Source organism: Myxocyprinus asiaticus, chromosome 15 (assembly GCF_019703515.2).
Source record: "Myxocyprinus asiaticus isolate MX2 ecotype Aquarium Trade chromosome 15, UBuf_Myxa_2, whole genome shotgun sequence".
NCBI lineage: Eukaryota > Metazoa > Chordata > Actinopteri > Cypriniformes > Catostomidae > Myxocyprinus > Myxocyprinus asiaticus.
The window spans coordinates 31,765,430-31,779,860 of NC_059358.1; the positions used below are offsets into that span (position 1 = coordinate 31,765,430).

At 39.4% G+C, this 14,431-nt stretch overlaps 1 protein-coding gene across 2 annotated transcripts in view; it reads left to right on the forward strand.

Annotated features, from left to right (window-relative positions):
- The window catches only part of LOC127453049 (serine/threonine-protein phosphatase 6 regulatory ankyrin repeat subunit A), a 42,167-nt gene that overhangs the window by 25,670 nt on the left and 2,066 nt on the right, over window positions 1-14,431 (forward strand). For both annotated transcript variants that reach the window (XM_051719051.1, XM_051719050.1), the window contains 17 exons: window positions 402-484; window positions 589-652; window positions 774-842; window positions 3,369-3,509; window positions 3,602-3,713; window positions 3,798-3,824; window positions 3,913-3,987; window positions 9,043-9,244; window positions 9,596-9,683; window positions 9,777-9,894; window positions 10,061-10,280; window positions 12,191-12,278; window positions 12,357-12,440; window positions 12,564-12,709; window positions 12,809-12,891; window positions 13,666-13,748; window positions 13,824-13,915. In XM_051719051.1, the coding sequence (XP_051575011.1) occupies window positions 402-484; window positions 589-652; window positions 774-842; window positions 3,369-3,509; window positions 3,602-3,713; window positions 3,798-3,824; window positions 3,913-3,987; window positions 9,043-9,244; window positions 9,596-9,683; window positions 9,777-9,894; window positions 10,061-10,280; window positions 12,191-12,278; window positions 12,357-12,440; window positions 12,564-12,709; window positions 12,809-12,891; window positions 13,666-13,748; window positions 13,824-13,915 (1,775 nt within the window). The remainder of the gene's footprint in view (window positions 1-401; window positions 485-588; window positions 653-773; window positions 843-3,368; window positions 3,510-3,601; window positions 3,714-3,797; window positions 3,825-3,912; window positions 3,988-9,042; window positions 9,245-9,595; window positions 9,684-9,776; window positions 9,895-10,060; window positions 10,281-12,190; window positions 12,279-12,356; window positions 12,441-12,563; window positions 12,710-12,808; window positions 12,892-13,665; window positions 13,749-13,823; window positions 13,916-14,431) is intronic.

Genomic DNA, 14,431 nt, shown 5'->3' on the forward strand with positions numbered 1-14,431 from the left:
AAAGGATCGGGATTCTACACGGGAGCATGCAAATTGTTGTTAAACTTTTGGTGTTTATAATATGGGGGAGGAGAAGCTACAGTACATGAGGAGCAAAAATCACCAATATAACTGGGACTCACTGAATTCTCAAGGTTTGACTCAATTTCATAAAAAATTGTGTTCGTATGTGTTCGTATGGATTTAATTATCATTCAATTTAAATTTAAATGTTTTCAGTTGAACTTCTGTCAAACAATTGTGTGGTTTTGTTTTTTACAAATTTGTGATTGTGATTTCGGTGCCATTTTAGAATGAAAGGCTAAATGTTTGGGCATGAAAATTAGCTTTCAAGTCATGGAAATTAATTGGTTGAAAAGAGTGGGAACACTGAATGTAACGTAGGCTGTTTTCTCTTGCAGGAGGGGAGTCCACGGTATGTTTCCACTGCATTTGGCTGCTCTCAGCGGCTTCTCGGACTGCTGCCGTAAACTGCTGTCATCTGGTAAGCTTCATCACTGCTTGAGTAGTCAGCCATTGCACTTTCTGTGCAATTTATTGCTGCCCTATTCATTACAAGAATTTACTGAGCAGGTGTCTGTCTCACAGGCTTTGATATAGACACCCCCGATGACTTTGGAAGGACCTGTTTACATGCTGCTGCTGCCGGCGGGTGAGAATCTTTGCTCTCTTGATTTTAATTTAATTGGGTGATGGATTCATTATCCCGTCCATGGTTTCTTTCACTGTATTTGAGTTTGCATTGCAGTATCAAAACTTGTTTTTCACTGCAGGAACCTTGAGTGTCTGAATCTTCTCCTCAACACGGGGGCAGATTTCAACAGGAAGGACAGCTTTGGAAGGTGTGTTTAGCATGACGCTCACATAGTCATCCATTACACGTCTGTGTTTTTTTTTTGTTTTTTTTTTGGGGGGGTTTATTTTGTTGGGTCTGATTGTGAGGTCAAATGTTTGCTTCTGTATGTTTGGAAACAGTTATTATTATTTATATACAGCTCTGGAAAAAATGAAGAGACCACTGCAAAATTATCAGTTTCTCTGGATTTACTATTTATAGGTATGTGTTTGAGTAATATGAAAATTTTTGTTTTATTATCATCACCGATCCTCCACCTGGTCATCTAATGGTTAGACGGAGACCTGGAGAGGCCTTCAAACCACAGTGTCTCGCACCCACTCTGAAATTTGGTGGAGGATCGGTGATGATCTGGGGGTGCTTCAGCAAGGTTGGAATCGGGCAAATTCATCTTTGTGAAGGACGCATTAATGAAGCCACGTTCAAGATTTTCCTGGAAGAAAACTTGCTTCCTTCTGCTCTGACAATGTTCCCCAACTCTGAGGATTGGTTTTTCCAGCAGGACAATGCTCCTTACCACACAGCCATGTCAATCAAGGTGTAAATGGAGGACCACCGAATCAAGACCCTGTCATTGCCAGCCCAATCTCCAGAGCTGAACCCCATTGAAAACCTCTGGAATGTGATCAAGAGGAAAATGGATGACCACAAGCCATCAAACAAAGCCAAGCTGCTTGAATTTTTACACCAGGAGTGGCATAAAGTCACCCAACAGCAATGTGAAAGACTGGTAGAGAGCATGCCAAGACACGTGAAAGCTGTGATTAAAAATCAGGGTTATTCCACCAAATATTGATTTCTGAATTCTTCCTAAATTCATTTAAAAATGAATATGAACTTGTTTTCTTTGCATTGTTCAGGTCTGAAAACACTGCATCTTTTTTGTTATTTTGACCAGTTGTCATTTTTTGCAAATAAATGCTCTAAATGACAAATATTTTATTTGGAATTTGGGAGAAATGTTGTCATTTTACTCAAACACAATACCTATAAATAGTAAATCCAGAGGAACTGATAATTTTGCAGTGGTCTCTTAATTTGTTCCAGAGCTGTATAGATGCGTGTGTGTGTGTGTATGTGTGTGTATATATATATATATATATATATATATATATATATATATATATATATATATATATATATATATATATTATATACTATATATATATATATATATATATATATATATATTATATACTGTGTGTGTATATATTATATACTGTGTGTGTGTATATATATATATATATATATATATATATATTATATACGATACTTTATGAATATATGAAAATACTTTGTAACACTTATAGGCCACGTTCACACAGAACCGCATTCTATAACCGAACTGACACCCGCAAATTTTCCGGTCTTGCAACCGCATTCTCTGCAAACCTGTGTTGTGTGAACGGAACCATACTGGACAACTAGTTTTTAGTTACGTCTTGTACAGTGAGAGCCACGCTGCAATGTCCATGCCTGTGTCTCATTTGTTTTATGTCGAGTTTCGTAACTCACGGAGATGGAGAAATGAGCTGTGTGTCATCCGAATATCCAACCACTTTTTTTTCACGGGTGCGAGCCGCGCAACACAAAAGCTGTGCTCTGCACACAGTTAAAAAGCGTTAAAAGCCACTGTTGGTTAATTATGATCTGATGGATGAACTCGCGCCTCGATTGGACTGGTTTAATAACGCGGCATTAGTTGTGATAAGAGATGCTGGTGTTATGGACATCGCCATCTTTAGTCACTGTCACTATGGTTACAGCTGTTAGAATACGATTGTGACTTTGGTTGTTCGTTCATACAGACAGTATTCTAACTGCTACTATAAGCTGTTGTATGAACAGGACATTTCAAGTCTCACACCTGTAAGTAAATACGGTTGTCAAACCCAAACACTGACTGTGTGAACGTAGCCATAAGGTTCCATCAGTTAAAGGAATAGTTCACCCAAAAATGACAATTCTCTAATCATTTACTCGCCCTCATGCCATTCCAGATGTGACTTTCTTTGCTCTGCAAAACACAAAGGAAGATTTTTAGAAGAATATTTTAAGCCAATCATTTGGAAATTTAAAGGTCCAAAAAGCACATAAAAGCAGCATAAAAGTAATCCATAAAATTCCAGTGGTTTAATACCCGGCATCAGTTGTGATAAGACATGCCGGTGTCTGGAACCTTATTGTAAAGTGTTACCAAATACTTTCTCCTATCCCAGCTTTATATGCAGCTATAAGTAAGCTGTTCTTTGGTTGACTTTCTGAAGAATGTAAACACTGTGGATCTGGGATGATATCAAAAAATGTCTCTGTTTGTTTGAGCATTCTGAACAACCAGACATGGCATCAGTGGCTCAAACAAATGTTGTAAGTTTGGGTCGGGACTACCTGTTTGGTCAATCAATGGAAGGACAGAGAGAGTGTTCGGGAAACTTGTTTGGTGACTGAAGAGTTGCAGAAATTAACACTCTTCACATTTAAGTTAGGAAAAAAGTAACAATCTCTTGTTTAGGACACCTTTGCACTATGCAGCTGCAAACTGCAACTACCAGTGCCTGTTTGCTTTGGTGGGTTCAGGAGCCAATGTCAATGAGCTGGATAAGAGGGGCTGCACCCCCCTGCACTACGCCGCTGCTTCTGACGCTGATGGAAAGTGAGTTACTCTATCATGTATATGTGAGTTGAGTGGGTAATAAGTCCTAAGCTGTGTGTATTTACCAGTCTCTCTCATTCCTGATCTTTTAGGTGCCTGGAGTATTTGCTGAGGAATGATGCTAACCCAGGGATCCGAGACAATCAGGGCTACAATGCAGTGCATTATGCCTCTGCTTATGGGCACCGCCTGTGTCTAGAGCTGGTGAGATACCATACAAGGCATATGATACAGAATAGAAACTCTGCTTTTAATGTTTTCAGTCTGCTATGTTTTTTTCTTCCTTAGATTGCAAGTGAAACTCCTTTAGATGTGGTAAGTATTTTGATGCTCAATACAACAGACTTCATCACTGTCCTAGAATGATCAGGCCTAAATAGATCTGTTCTGTTTTGTCTTGAAGTTAATGGAAACCTCAGGGACAGACATTCTCAATGACTCTGATGTACGAGCTCCTGTCAGCCCACTTCATCTGGCTGTGAGTAAAATCTGATTGTTCTATAACGTTGTGAAGCAACAGACATTTGAAATGGGGGATTGGGGTAAATAGGTCCTCGTGGTGGCGCGGTTACTCACCTCAATCCGGGTGGTGGAGGACAAGTCTCAGTTGCCTCTGCTTCTGAGACAGTCAGTTTGTGCATCTTATCACGTGGCTCGTTGTGCATGACACCGTGGAGACTGCGCATGTGGAGGCTCATGCTACTCTCCGCGATCCACGCACACCATTGAGAGCGAGAACCACTAATCGCGACCACGAGGAGGTTACACCATGTGACTCTACCCTCCCTAGCAACCGGGCCAATATGGTTGCTTAGGAGACCTGGCTGGAGCCACATGGTAGTAATTGTTGTACTGCCTTGTAGGGCTGGATTTTGACACAAATTTGATCGAATTCCCGATTCTGATTCACAAGCTTTCGATTTGATATTGATTCATATGGGAATATTTTGGTTACAATGTCCATTTTGCTTGCATATGAAAGAAATTTTCTCTTAGCTAATGCTTTTAATTATAAAGGGTCCTTCTAGGTTACCAATTCTAGGGACAATTTGAAAATATTAATTTTACAAACTATATTTTCATTATTTTTTTCTTCATAATGGTCACAAATTTAACTTTTGAAAAATGTCCAAATTAAGTGTATTCCATCAATACATGTCTGGAAATTGCATATATTATATTTCATATATATATATTGTTACATGTTTATTGTTTATGCAAAAGTTGTACAAGTATTCACATTGATATGTAGAACATGTGCAGAATCGGTACTGTCTCTTTAAAGGTGCACTCAGTAATTCTAATCCAATACACTTTTTGTCAAATTCTGCAAATATCTCCTCACAGTCTGCTAGCTGTCTGTTCTGTGGGTGGGCTGAAAAAAAAATCTAGTATTTGTACAGAGCCCTGGCTCTGTAAATGGGACAAAAACAAAGTGGATCAGACCGATCCACACAACAATACTCCAGCCAATCAGCAACGGGGTGGTTCTTACGTGTGCACAGGATGGGGGGTGGGGGCAGAGCAAGAGGGAAATTCATTAGAAGAGTGATGGCAAATCTGGCTGATGTGAACTTTCTAAACTCCAAGCTGGACAAATGGCTGAGAAACAGACCAAGAGAAAAAGGTCTGACGAATATAAACTAAAAAAAAAAGGATTATGATAAGTCGAGTACTAGGAGCGGCGTCAACATCGGCGAGGCTTTTCAGGGGTGGAGAGACCTCTGAGAACATAGTGTTCGCTGGCTGTACTTGACAACAAACACGGTGACAGGTTTAGTCCTATTCATGAATAAATGACTGTTATGAGCTGGTACATTTAAAACAGCGATTCACCAGCTCACAATTTCTCATTTTGAATCTGTTTGACAAATCCTTCAGTGAATGATCTTACTTTACTCAGAGGGGCTGAATGAATATGTGATTTTCTGCAAGTTGCTCTCAGTCATGGCGAAATATTTTGCGTACAAAGTTGATAATATGATCCTTTTTTTTTTTTTTTTTTGAAGATAGTTAATAATTTTAATACATTAAGTTATTTGCACAAAGTTAAAGTGTGTGTATATAAACATATATATATATATAATATATATATAAACACACAGTTGTGCTTAAAAGTTTGCATACCCTGGCAGAAATAGTGAAATTTTGCCATTGATTTTGAAAATATCTAAAATATCTTGTCTTTTATTTAAGGATCGTGATCATATGAAGCCATTTATTATCACACAGTTGTTTGGCTCCTTTTTAAATCATAATGATAACAGAAATCAAAAGGGCCCAAATGGCCCTGATCAAAATTTTACATATCCTTGAATGTTTGGCCTTGTTACAGACACACAAGGTGACACACACAGGTTTAAATGGCAATTAAAGGTTAATTTCCCATACCTGTGGCTTTTAAAATTGCAAATAGTGTCTGTGTATAAATAGTCAATGAGTTTGTTAGCTCTCATGTGGATGCACTTAGCAGGCTAGATTCTGAGCCATGGGGAGCAGAAAAGAACTGTCAAAAGACCTGCGTAACAAGGTAATGGAACCTTATAAAGATGGAAAAGGATATAAAAAGATATCCAAAGCCTTGAAAATGCCAGTCCGTAGGGGGCCTGGGTAGCTCAGTGGTAAAGACGCTGGCTACCACCCCTGGAGTTCGAATCCCAGGGCGTGCTGAGTGACTCCAGCCAGGTCTCCTAAGCAACCAAATTGGCCCGGTTGCTAGGGAGTGTAGAGTCACATGGAGTAACTTCCTCGTGGTCGCTATAATGTGGTTCGTTCTCGGTGGGGCGCATGATGAGTTGAGTGCGGATGCCGCGGTGGATGGCGTGAAGCCTCCACATGCGCTATGTCTCCGTGGCGACGCGCTCAACAAGCCACGTGATAAGATGTGCGGGTTGATGGTCTGAGACGCAGAGGCAACTGGGATTCATACTCCGCCACCCAGATTGAGGCGAATCACTATGCGACAACGAGGACTAGAAGCGCACCGGGAATTGGGCATTCCAAATTGGGTGAAAAAGGTGGAAAAAATCCAAAGGAAAAAGAAAATGCCAGTCAGTACTGTTCAATCACTTATTAAGAAGTGGAAAATTCAGGGATCTCTTGATACCAAGCCAAGGTCAGATAGACCAAAAAAGATTTCAGCCACAACTGCCAGAAGAATTGTTCGGGATACAAAGAAAAACCCACAGGTAACCTCAGGAGAAATACAGGCTGCTCTGGAAAAAGACGGTGTGGTTGTTTCAAGCAGCACAAAACGACGATACTTGAACAAAAATGAGCTGCATGGTCAAGTTGCCAGAAAGAAGCCTTTACTGCGCCAATGCCACGAAAAAGCCGGTTACATATGCCCGACAACACCTTGACACGCCTCACAGCTTCTGGCACACTGTAATTTGGAGTGACGAGACCAAAATAGAGCTTTATGGTCACAAACATAAACGCTATGTTTGGAGAGGGGTCAACAAGGCCTATAGTGAAAAGAATACCATCCCCACTGTGAAGCATGGTGGTGGCTCACTGATGTTTTGGGGGATTGTGTGAGCTCTAAAATTGTGAAAATTGATGGCAAGATGAATGCAGTATGTGATCAGAAAATACTGGCAGACAATTTGCATTCGTCTGCACGAAAGTTGCGCATGGGACACACTTGGACTTTCCAGCATGACAGTGACCCTAAGCACAAGGCCAAGTTGACCCTCCAGTGGTTACAGCAGAAAAAGGTGGAGGTTCTGGAGTGGCCATCACAGTCTCCTGACCTTAATATCATCGAGCCACTCTGGGTAGATCTCAAACGTGCGGTTCATGCAAGACGACCAAAGACTTTGCATGACCTGGAGGCATTTTGCCAAGATGAATGGGCAGCTATACCACCTGCAAGAATTTGGGGCCTCATAGACAACTATTACAAAAACTGCACACTGTCATTGATGCTAAAGGGGGCAATACACAGTATTAAGAATTAAGGGTATACAGACTTTTGAACAGGGGTAATTTCATTTTTTTTCTTTGTTGCCATGTTTTGTTTTACGATTGTGCCATTCTGCTATAACCAACAGCTGAATATGAATCCCATAAGAAATAAAAGAAATGTGTTTTGCCTGCTCACTCATGTTTTCTCTAAAAATGGTACATATATTACCAATTCTCCAAGGGTATGCAAACTTTTGAGCACAACTGTACATATATATACACACACAGTATATATAATTTATAAATAAACTTTGGTCCAGTTACGCCCGCTTCCCTAATTTGGGGTTAAATGGGCTTAATTTCTTGATGAAATTTTGGTTTCTTTTAATTTTGGGGTGAAATGTGACCTGGACATGTTTTCATGAGATTTACCCAATAGACCTTATTCGGAGTAGAGCCATCTTTTATTTTTGACAGGAATGACAACAAGGCTGTAAGGCTTGAAAGTACTGAGTCTGTTCAGTGACTGTATAAAGTTGTATAAAGGTCCTAAATCACCATCTAATTCTCAAGTTTTTATTTTTTATTTATTTGCAAATATGTTTTTGCTATGTTTTGTCAGCTGAACAATCAACAACAGTACAATCACTGTAAGTTTATCCCTCACAGCCTCATTTTCATTCATGTAAAAATTAAAATATGGCACTACTCTGAGTTTAGTCTATTGTATACTTACACCGATCAGCCACAACATTAAAACCACCTGCCTAATATTGTGTAGGTCCCCTTGTGACACCAAAACAGCGCCAACCCGCATCTCAGAATAGCATTCCGAGATGATATTCTTCTCACCACAGTTGTACAGAGCGGTTATCTGAGTTACCGTAGACTTTGTCAGTTCAAAACAGTCTGTCCATTCTCTGTTGTCCTCTCTCTGGATGTTTTTTTGTTTTTGGCACCATGTGTCTGAAAATCCCAGGAGATCAGCAGTTACAGAAATACTCAAACCAGCCCGTCAGGCACCAACAATCATCCATGCGATTATCTAATCAGCCAATCATGTGGCTGCAGTGCATAAAATCATGCAGACACGGGTCAGGAGCTTCAGTTTATGTTCACATCAACATTCAGAATGGTTGAGTATTTCTGTAACTGCTGATCTCCTGGGATTTTCAGACACAACAGTCTCTAGAAATTACTTCGAATGGTGCCAAAAACAAAAACATCCAGTGAGCGGCAGTTCTGTGGATGGAAATGTCTTGTTGATGAGGGAGGACAACAGAGAATGGACTGAGTGGTTCGAACTGACAAAGTCTACGGTAACTCAGATAACCACTCTGTACAATTGTGGTGAGAAGAATATCATCTCGGAATATCATTCTGAGATGCAGGTTGGCGCTGTTTTGACAACACAAGGGGGACCTACACAATATTAGGCAGGTGATTTTAATGTTGTGGCTGATTGGTGTATTTCCCTGGTAGTGATTTTGCCTTGTTATAAAACGGATTTGGAAATAATCGCTATTCGAACAAACTTAAACTTCTGTTTTTCCCATTTATTTCTTAGATTTCCTGGCTGTGGTTCTTCTCAGATTAAACTCAATATACCACCATTTGTCCACAGGCTTACCATGGACATCACCAGGCTCTTGAGGTGCTGGTTCAGTCTCTCCTGGACCTGGACGTGAGAACAGCACAAGGACACACGCCACTGGACCTGGCTGCCTTCAAAGGCCACGTAGAGTGTGTGGATGTACTCATTAACCAGGGGGCTTCCATCCTGGTGAAGGACTACACCCTCAAACGCACCCCTATCCATGCTGCTGGTATGTGTCCAAACACTAGTCAGACAGCATGGAAATCAGTTTAGTTCTTCGCATTATTTGTGACTTTGCTGCAGTTTACCAGACGTGGAACTTGTATGCTTTAAGACTACTTTTTTAACAAAATATTAACTCCATATTAGCCATTGACAGACTGTTGGTGCATTTTGGAAATGACACAAAAGGCTTCGTTTAACTGGCCAAGCAGGCCAAATGGCCAAGCAGGCATTTGGCGGATCAGATATCCGCCAAAACATATTGATCTATCACTTGTAACTTGGTATTGTATAATAGACATAATCACTCATGACTCATTTAATTTGGGGTGTCTGTGTGTATTCTCTTGTCTTGTAGCCACAAATGGTCACTCCGAGTGTCTGCGTTTGCTCATCGGAAATGCTGACCTTCAGAGTGCAGTTGACATCCAGGACGGAGTTGGCCAGTAAGTACATGACTAAACAAAGCTCTCCTCCTACAGGAAATAGGACTGCCCCTGTGGAAATTGTGAAGTCTTATTCATATATGTGATCCTTAGGACTCCCCTGATGCTGTCTGTGTTGGGTGGACACACAGACTGTGTTTACTCCCTGATTAATAAAGGAGCCAACGTAGATGCCAAAGACAAGTGGGGCCGCACTGCTCTCCACAGAGGGGTAAATCACAACTGTTGACTTCTTATCTCATTTAGCACTCCTTTCTACTCCGATGTGTGTTTAATCTTTCAGTATAAACACTTCATTGGCAATCATCTCTTCCTTTTGGTGAAAATCTTCCTGTTGGATCATGAGTTGAATGTGTGTGTGTGTGTGTTCTGTCCAGGCGGTGACAGGCCATGAGGAGTGTGTGGAGGCTCTGCTGCAGCATAGTGCCAGTTTCATGGTACGGGACTGTAGGGGGCGCTCTCCAGTGCATCTTGCGGCTGCCTGTGGCCACGTTGGGGTACTGGGGGGCCTTCTGCATGCTGCCCAGTCTGTAGAGTCCATTCCTGTCATCACTGACCATCAGGGATACACGCCGCTTCACTGGGCCTGTTACAACGGTGAATAAACACACTCGCTACCACAATCACCGATCCTACCTGTTTCGACTAAAGGCCTGTTTATACCAAGTCCGATGCCACTAATTTGCTCAGTTGCCAACTATTTTTGCACCAAAGTTTTTCACAAAGAGTCTTATGTCACTGAGCACATTTATATGCACATTCGTACACCAATTATCCTTAATAAGCAGACAACGTGAGTGGACATGTAAATGGCTTTCCTTTATCAGTCATAAACGGGTTGAGTTTTGCCCATTACCCTGATTTCGTGTTGCATGTAAAAACCTTTTACAGGTGTTCATACCAGCTTATCCTATGTATGCATGTGTTTTACACATGCCTCTTCATGTTTTGACGTCAAAGTGGAGAATAACTCAATTATTTCAAATCTCGCGTAAATACGGTTTTCTTTTGTTGCGGGATTTTAAAAATAAGCTGATATTTGGGAGATATCTGTGTATTGCTGTGCATGTAAACAGCTCACTATCTGCAAACATTATTAAATGATCGTCTGATTGCGGTTATATGAGAACCGCGATTATTGTGCACTTCAAATTCCAATCAAATTTAAATGCCCAAATAACGGAATTTTAAGATTATATATAAATGCCATGAACAGCGGGTTTGTGTGTCATTCAGTTAAACTCTGAGCGTCACTGAGCCACACCGCGGATGTCAAGGAGAGCAGCTCCTGTCCGGAAGAGCGCTTGAAGCACTTCTCAAATGCTCTGATGTGTGTGCCGTCAGCAGAGGCTTGTGCCAAACTTAAACAAACAAAGATAAACTTTGATAGTGAACGCAAAGTGCTCCAGTTTCACTTTAATTAATGATTGTGTAATGGCAAATGTTTTTGGTCAAAGCAGGTTAATTCACTTTGTTAGGATACGCATGCATACTCTATTTCTGTTTAGTGATAAAATGATTAAATAAAATCTCTAAGGTTTTGCTTCATGAGAAATAAGGGTTTGTTGGTTTAATCAAAGAGCATTACAATGGCGTGTGAAAGTGAAGAAATTAGAGCAGAAATATTTTACTATCACTTAATGTAATATTATATTATATAAATATAATAAAATATATTTTGTATTATATATTTTTTTTCATAAAAAGAAGTGTAAATGTAAAATTGACCAAAACTAAAGTTGACCAAAAAATATATATATTTTATGTATTTAGAAATATTTTGATATCAAAAATATTTTTGTCATTCATATAAAGCCTTAAAAGAAATCATATATCCCTATGTTATTATTTGATTTATAAATTTGAAATTAAATATGTAAAAATGACTTCCTAAGGTGTATGAAGCACACATGCACCTTAAGAAACATGACAATTTATATGACAAATCGTGAAAGCCCTAAAAGAGACAATTAATTTTCATAGCCCTCAAGCAGACAATTAATCATCATAATCGTAATTATTTGTTTGACAATTAATCGTCAGCCAAATTTCATAATCGTGACAGCCCTACAGTTGGCAAACCTGAATGAAAGTGAACTATGGTTATTCATTTTGTCTCAGTTTGTGACAGTACAGATTTCACTTGTTTTAATACAAAACAATCAAAACAAATATCAGAGAGAAAACATTGAAAAATCGAGCTGCCCTCTAAAATAAAATTCATGTCATTACAATGCAAACTTTCAGACTTGGTGAGAAGGGGTTCAAAGTAATGCATTAAGTTGTAACATTTTTGTGTGTGTTCATTTAAAAACCAAGCAAATTTCAGAAATTATGATTTGTTATGACTACGCCTTAAAGGTCAAATTCCAACCAGCAAAATATTATCACCATCATCTTTTCTGTAGCTAAAGTCTCAATGTCATTGAGAGATTGTTTGTGCAGGGGGTCAAGAAGCTTGTTTGATCAACCGTAGTTAAATCAGATTTTTCCTAATTTATCTAAAGGTCATGACACCTGTGTTGAAGTGTTGCTGGAGCAGGAGTTATTCCATAAGACTGAAGGGAACACCTTTAGCCCCCTTCACTGTGCTGTGTAAGTGGATTTGGATGTGTTTGTTGGTTGGTGTTTAAGAAGTGCAAGAGTATTGAACTTTATTTTTATGACCTTCAGTATAAATGACAATGAAGGAGCAGCTGAGATGTTGATAGACACGCTTGGTCCTGCCACCGTCAATTCAACTGATTCCAAAAACAGGTAACATCATAGGATCGTAATAACCTACAATGACATCTGTTTCATAAATAAAAAACATTTATTATATAATCAGGGAAATTGGGTTATACGAATACTACACCAGTTTTTCTCTCTCTCTAATAGGACGCCCCTTCATGCTGCAGCGTTCACAGATCATGTGGAGTGTATGCAGCTCTTGCTGGGTCACAATGCCCAGGTGAACTGTGTAGATGCTGGAGGCAAAACACCTCTCATGATGGCAGCGGAGAACGGCCAGACCAATGCAGTTGGTAAGAGCTTAAAACTTAAACCTAATAGTGTTTTTCATGTGTGTTGTTAAATAAGCTTGAGGTTGGTTTTAATGTCTCATGGCTTTGTGTGTTTGGCAGAGGTGTTAGTGAGCAGTGCAAAAGCAGACCTCACACTGCAGGATGCCAACAAAAACACTTCGCTCCATCTGGCCTGCAGTAAGGTAAGAAACATTCTTTCGGTTCTCTCGCATTTCTTATTTCTTCTTAAGAAGTTGTTTTTGCATTCTGCTGCACTCGGCTCAAGCCATGAAGCTAAACAATTCTGAATTTGCCAAGGAGAAAGTATTTTAATATCGAAAAAAATTACATAACTTTTTATATCACTGTTTTCTCACTCTTTCATTTACCTTTTCTGTGGGTTCTATTGTGCAGCTGGTATAGACTGACTAACTTTCTTCCGTCTGTTTCTCACTGATTTTGTTATTATTGTAAAGGCACGATTCGTTAGAGGTAGACCGATATATCGGTTTTACAATTAATTGGTGCCGATAGTTGCTTTTTGGAACTATCGTTATCTGCAAAAATCTGTGGCGATAATTGCCGATAGTTTTATCATCATTTTGTCGTTTTAAAGTAAGATTCCCCGGTGTGTTTCGTCTTGTTTTTTTACTTAAAAGTCCCACGTTATTATGCACCAAATCTTCATTTTTTTCTGCTTATTTTTGGGATTTTTGTTAAACATTAATATTGATCTGGGATTTTATTCATTTAGGACTCTTTGTCTGCGCCCGTCATAGTAAGGAAAGGATAAGAATGTTTTTTTGACATTATATAAATCAATTTTAAAAAACTACCAGCTGACTAATCAGTTATCGGACTTTCCACCACCTTAGTTATTGTATCGGCAAAATCCACTATCAGTCAACATCTACTATTCATAGTACTGTCTCCTGACCATCATTAGTAATGCATTGGTTTTTATTTGATCTCTGCAGGGCCATGAAACCAGTGCCTTGTTGATCTTGGAGAAGATCACTGACAGAAACCTCGTCAACTCCACCAATGCAGCTTTACAAACGTACGGTCAACAAGAATTTATCACAAAGTTATGTAAAAAAAAAAAAAAAAACTAATTTTAAGTTCCATCTTCCAGGCCCCTGCATGTGGCAGCCAGGAATGGCTTGACTGTAGTTGTCCAAGAACTACTAGCTAAGGGTGCTAGTGTGCTGGCCGTCGATGAAAATGGTGAATATTGATTTTCTAACCCTTTGAATATCAGCATTAAAGTTGTTAGTGTAACTTTAAAAACTACATGTTACTTCTAAGCATGCATGATATATTGGAGACCATACTGATATTGACCAGCTTTGTAATGTTTTTTATTTTTTGTATTTTTTTTTTTTTTAGATATAGCTGTTTAGCATATGAGGCCTTATTTTTGTCATTTTAAATTGTATACTCCTGTTCAAAATCTTTCACATTGTACGTCATGTTCTGGGGCCAGTTCTACCACCCATGTGTAAGTTACAACTTCGACTAGTTATAGCTTTAATGGACACTAATTTACAGGACTTAAAACTTAAAGGAATAGTTCACCCAAAAAGGAACATTTTCATTTACTCACCCTCATGCCATCCCAGATGTGTATAGCTTTCTTCTGCAGAACACAAACCATTTTTTTTTTGGAAGTTTTTCAGTTTGGTCCATACAATGCAAGTGAATGGTGGTCAAAACTTTGAAGCTCCAAAAAGCACATAAAGG